The sequence below is a fragment of the Phaethon lepturus genome, unplaced genomic scaffold, assembly GCF_000687285.1.
Source record: "Phaethon lepturus isolate BGI_N335 unplaced genomic scaffold, ASM68728v1 scaffold9037, whole genome shotgun sequence".
NCBI lineage: Eukaryota > Metazoa > Chordata > Aves > Phaethontiformes > Phaethontidae > Phaethon > Phaethon lepturus.
In genome coordinates, this window is record NW_010552512.1 from 21,770 (window position 1) to 27,242 (window position 5,473).

General features: G+C 48.0%; 1 protein-coding gene across 1 annotated transcript in view; it reads right to left on the reverse strand.

Moving 5' to 3' along the window:
• The window catches only part of ATP11C (ATPase, class VI, type 11C), a gene marked incomplete at its 3' end in the record, with an annotated part of 42,776 nt that overhangs the window by 21,195 nt on the left and 16,108 nt on the right, over nt 1-5,473 (reverse strand). The window contains exons 7-10 of the mRNA XM_010291238.1: nt 4,381-4,461; nt 3,268-3,375; nt 2,524-2,652; nt 75-178 (exon numbers count right to left, since the gene is read on the reverse strand). Coding sequence (XP_010289540.1) covers nt 75-178; nt 2,524-2,652; nt 3,268-3,375; nt 4,381-4,461 — 422 coding nt within the window. The remainder of the gene's footprint in view (nt 1-74; nt 179-2,523; nt 2,653-3,267; nt 3,376-4,380; nt 4,462-5,473) is intronic.

The window sequence follows — 5,473 nt, forward strand, 5'->3', positions numbered from 1 at the left end:
ATGGTGGTCAGGTGTCTGCAGGGAGAAGACACCAGGAGCAGGATGGGCAGGATGGGCAGGAGGGGCAGACTCACTTGTAGAGGTCCGGCTGCGGTTGTTCACACTCGATCGTGGCGGTGAGGGCATCGATGGCTTCATCCGTACAGAGCACAGTGGTGTCCCGCACTGCATAGTGAGTCTGGGCAGAGAAGCACAGGCAGCATCACCACAAGCCCCCAGCAACACCATTACTTAAAATATCAGCATGCAAAGCTTGTCAGCGCCAGCAGCTAACCCAAGCCCTCGCCCCGCTCCCACAAAGCAGCTGAAGCATCTCTCAGTGAAAGACTGAAGTCAGTAAGTTTAAGAGAAACCGTGGTGGGAAGGAGCTGCTGGAGACCTGCTCAGTAAGGCGTGCACCAGAAGCAGAGCATCTTTGGTTTTTTCCCCAGGGACTTGCCGCCACCCCGGCTGGGGTCAGGGCAAAGGGGCTCCGGGGGACCACCCGCCCGCCTGCTCCTGAAGGTAATTAGACCCCAGCTCCAGCGCCCAGGGATCAGGCAGAGCACTGGCAGACTCCAAGCTATTTTTAGTAGCTGCTGCTGTGAAGGTTCATCTCTCACAATTAACTGGAAAGCCCACGAAGGATCCGCTCATTGCCTTCCAGGCTCTATTTATAGGAGCTACTCAGAGCTCCAAGTCACGGCAGGCTGCCTCTATCCATCTTCATAAACAAATTCATTAACAAGCTTCCTCCACTCCTTACGTTTGCGTTCCCCTCCTTGCGCATCCTGGGAGGAACCGTTAACGTTACACACGCTGTAGTCGTGACATTATAAATAGCCACCGTCATGCCGTTTTGATAACTCGCCTGGCTATTCGTATGGAAAGCGGGCACGCAGACACACACACCTCTCTGGTATAAATCACAGCTTTTGTGAACTACAACTCAAAACGGTTCCCGCAGCGCCCAGTACCAAACCCAACCGTTGGGTGGGGTTTTGCATCCGCCGCTCCTGTCACCAGGGACGCTCTGCAATTACCAAGCGATACTTCAAAGCGCCTCCTAATCAATTCCACAATCTTTACATCCGCGGTCCCTTAGCGTATTTAGAAAACACATGTTCTTTTAGATAACCTACAACTGAAGATTCGTGCTTCAAAGACAGAGCCCTGACCAAATCCCTTTTATAGTTCTGCTCCAGTTTCACTTAACCAGGCATCTTTCCCATATCTCAACCCAAATATCTCATGCCCCAAACACCAGCAAAATCCCCACCAGGTAGGCAGCAGACACCAGTGCAGATGAGGTTTTCTGAGTACCTGAGGGTCTTTCCCTCACCCTCCTTTTGCAGCAAACCCTGGCTGCTAACGCTAGACCTATTTCCCCAAACAGTGCTTCCTTTTCTATTCCCTCTTCCCATTCAAACTCATCTTCATCTCATCAAGAAACAGGAGACAGCTCCCAGTCACCTGCAGGAATCCACAAACCAAGGGAAAAAACACCACAGTGCTTGACACAGAAATTCAGTATTGCAGTTAAAGCCTCAAAAGTTACCTGAACTCATGCATATAATACACCTGACACAAATAAGCAATCGCCTATTTAACATAGTTATCTATTTTCAGCCTCAAGCCACTTCAAAGCTCCACTCCTCTTCACTAGTGGAACCAGTACAGCAGCCCAGCACAGCCTCAGCTCCTGCACAAGGTTTCAAGTACCAGTTAACAGCCGCCTGTCAAGAGATGAGCTGCAGACCCCATACAACACGTATCAGACTGACAATGGTGTGCCTGCTGACCTGGGAATGTGCTGGAATGAATCACGTCATTTTAAAGTGTCTTCCTCTCTTACTACTGCAGTTGCTAGTATCTGTATAAATATTTATCAAACAAGTACAACCAAATTTTCATAGTTGAGAGAGGGAGGACGAATGTAGAAAGGAAAAAAACTGAAAGGAGATTCATCCTGAGCAAGACTAATACTAAATTTTACTGCATGATTCAGGGAAATGGAGAGAAAAAAAACCAACAGAAGATAAGTTTTTCTCAGGCTGGTGAAAAATTCCTCAAATGAACGTAGACATACTGCCTCAGAGAGTGCCAGATCTCACGGGGAAAGCTTGGTTAAATAAAGAGGCATCGGGCAGGTAGTGGAAAGGGAGCTGAAGCAGCTGCAGGCGCTGCTTTACCAACGCACCAGACCTCGCGATGTGCGGCTGGAGCAGGGAAGCAGCAACACGCTTCCCGTGATGGACAATAAGGCAGCGAAGCCATATGGATAAAGATCAATGCAATTTGGGGCAGCGCCAGCAGAAGTGGCTGTTGGAGACAAAATGGAAACCAAACAATCCCCAGGGCACTTCAGTGCTGACACACTGGGAGCAGGCAGAGGGAAGAGCTGTAAATACAGCGACGTGGCCACGGGGATGGGCTCTGTTGGGAGCATCCTCCAGTTAATCACACCCCCCCCCCGCTTCAGTGGCAGCTCTAGGCACCCAAGCTCCCCAGAGCTCCCGAACACTGTCCCCTCATCCCCGTCACCTTGAAATTGGACTCGCCATCAAGACTCGCTGTAGTGACATAACAGGTCCCGTCCATGCTGCTCGAGGCCAAAAATATCAAGTCACAGGGGAAGGTCTCGTCTGCTTTCACTTCTACTATGTCTCCAACCTGGAAGAAAGGAAGCATTTACACGGAAAGCCCTCTCGGTTGTTATTAGATGGTTACTGATTTAGCTTCTCTCAAAGCCTAAGAGAAATCACCTTGGCTAAAAGGGAAATCAGGATTCAAGAGGCGCACAGGTCCCTGAGCATTACTCCACAGCCTGACAGGTCGACTGAGCCCAGCACCAACTCACAGCACCCATGTGGCACAGTTAGTATTTATTTCTCTGCTAAATCTCGATGGAGCAAAAGACTCTGTACTTGTCTGAAGTGCAGTGTGATAAACTAACGTCAAAGCTGGTGTACTTTCCTGGTGTCCTTGGGAGGGTTGGAAATAGAAGAGGACTGCCTGTCCCAGAGAAGTGCAAAATGCTGACAGATCTGTCACTTGTCAGCCCCGGTACAGCTTTTGTGAGACAGTTTTTCAAAAGGAATCAAACAAAGGCAGCCTCACTCCTTAACCAAGAAAAGCTCTCTGAGCATCTCATCTGAAAGCAAGCACGTCGGGGCAGCTCTAACCACAGCACGTCCTTCCTGCCCTGCCCTCGCCTCCTTAGCACACACCCTCGTGTTCCCGTCAGCTTCAAGGATAACAACATGCAAGTTCTCTGTTAACAGTTACCTTGATTTTTTCACTCTCTTTCTGCACTTGCTTTGCGTTTTCGACAATGAAGACATTGCTTTTGTTCACTTCGTTGTCAGCTCTGTGCCGCAGCCAGTCCTCGTATCCCTAGGCACACAAATACAGGCAACACAAACGCATAACGAAGCAAGTAAACTAATGAAAGAGGATGAGTGGGGACGGAGAGAGACGGAGAGACTAAAAAAATGAATAAATTAAGCAGTCCTCAGACCTCCTTCACGCCTGACAAAACATCAGAGTAGCTCAGACTGAATCAATTTATTTTAAAAACTTCATATGCATATTTGACAGATTCAGAACAGATTAAAATAACACACAAAAATAATCTATATGCAGTGCATGCAACGAGCAGCTAAATTACTGTAACATGTTTCTGTTATTCTCAGTGTTGGCAAGAACAGGCTGATAATATGAATAATACACTTAGCACCCTGCAACTCTTTCCTATGGTAACGCAGGACAAAACTCTTCCTCTTCAGTCCTCACTGAAAGAATAAAACATTCAGATTTGAAACAGATGGATTTTACTCTAGCTCTCCCCTTCTGGTCCCGGCAGAAGAAATTTCTTTTATTATTCAATCCTTCTGCAGAGGAAATTTTAAATGGCACACGTGAACACGACAGGAAGAAAAAGAGCTTTTAAGACCGCAAGAAGATGAGCACTACATGTTTTCAGGACTAGCTGAGTGGTTGAACAGAACCTGTCCTTTCCATTTACCAACACGGGAGCAGAGCGTGGGCTATATTTGGAGCACGTCTCTGCAAAGACTCAGAGAGCATTTCTAAAAAGAGAAGAAAAATTCAAGTAAAGCCAGAACTACAGCAGTAACCTTTACTGACCCTCACAGCTTGCTTACAACAGTGCATGCAGAGATGTTTTACATTGCCAAAACAGGAAAGAGATCAATAATGACACTCAACATGCAGCCTCTCTTGAAAAACACCAGTATACGTTTCTGACCTTCTGAGAAGGTTTCACCAAACCTACCAGCCCATTTTGGTGACTTCTGAGTCTATTCAAACACATGCTCATCATTTTCTCTACCACATGTCCCGAAGAGCATCTTCCTCTCCCCACATTGACACCTGTACCTGTTTGATAGCTGTGACAGTGATGACAAAGAAAAGGGGGAGGCCACTGGTCACCGGGCTAGTCGGGGTGTCCACTATCACCTGCAGAGAGACAAAAAATGTACTGTTGACAACTGGTTTTCAGGCAGCAGAAGAAACAAAAACTCTGGTAACAGGGGAAAAAGGGTGCTCATCCCACTGGGGTGAGTCACAGCCCATTAGAGAAGGAAGGGAAGGAAGGGGCACACGAGCAGGACCAGCACAGGCATCCCCAGGAGTGCTCTCCTCCATCTCGAGAAGACTACAATACCTCCTCCTGAAGACCACGGGGTGCTCTCAGGTGGGGAAAAACCCTATCAGAAGTAGCTTAAAACCTAAATTTGACCTTGCACTAGTGGGAAACAAAAGCCTGGATGAATGGGCTGCTGGGGATGGGCTACATAAACGCAGCTATTCAAAGTGCAGATGCCAACAAGCCTGCTCCCACCACGGGGTGTGTTGGAGAGGACCAAGGCAGCCAAGGAGAATGGGGTAGAGGCAGCAGCAATGCATGAAGTGAAAACCACCCTCATTTCTCACTGAGCTACAGGAGGGCCATTTCTCCCCTTTGGCAGTGACGTGGGGGCACATCCGAACCCTAAACAACGGTTGGCTATGGAGAACAGTAACAGTCACCTTGAACCACTGACATTCAGAGGTTAAAAGTAACACATGTCAACGCAAATTACCTATGAAATATATTGCAGAATGGAACACAAATATTTAAATAAAACAGAAATCCACAGTCTGTCTTTAAGCTCTCAGATTTGGAGTTCAGAGCACGACTTAAGCACAACAACTGCACAAGGGCCTTGGGGTGGATAGCTGGATCCTTCCCGAGCTCGGCACGGTGCTCGAGCCAGCACTGCAGCAAAGACCAAGCCCTTTCATCGTTAATTAAACCTTCGGGCTGTGGGAAACCGCTGTTTCTTCTGACTGTATCATGATTTGGCCCAAAGGGTAGGAACAGCAGAACAGGTACATAACTGGGAGGGAATAACGCAAGAGGAGGACAAGCTGTGCCCTTGCCCCACCTCCCAAACCAGGGCACAGAAAATTGGCCATTTTTCCTGCT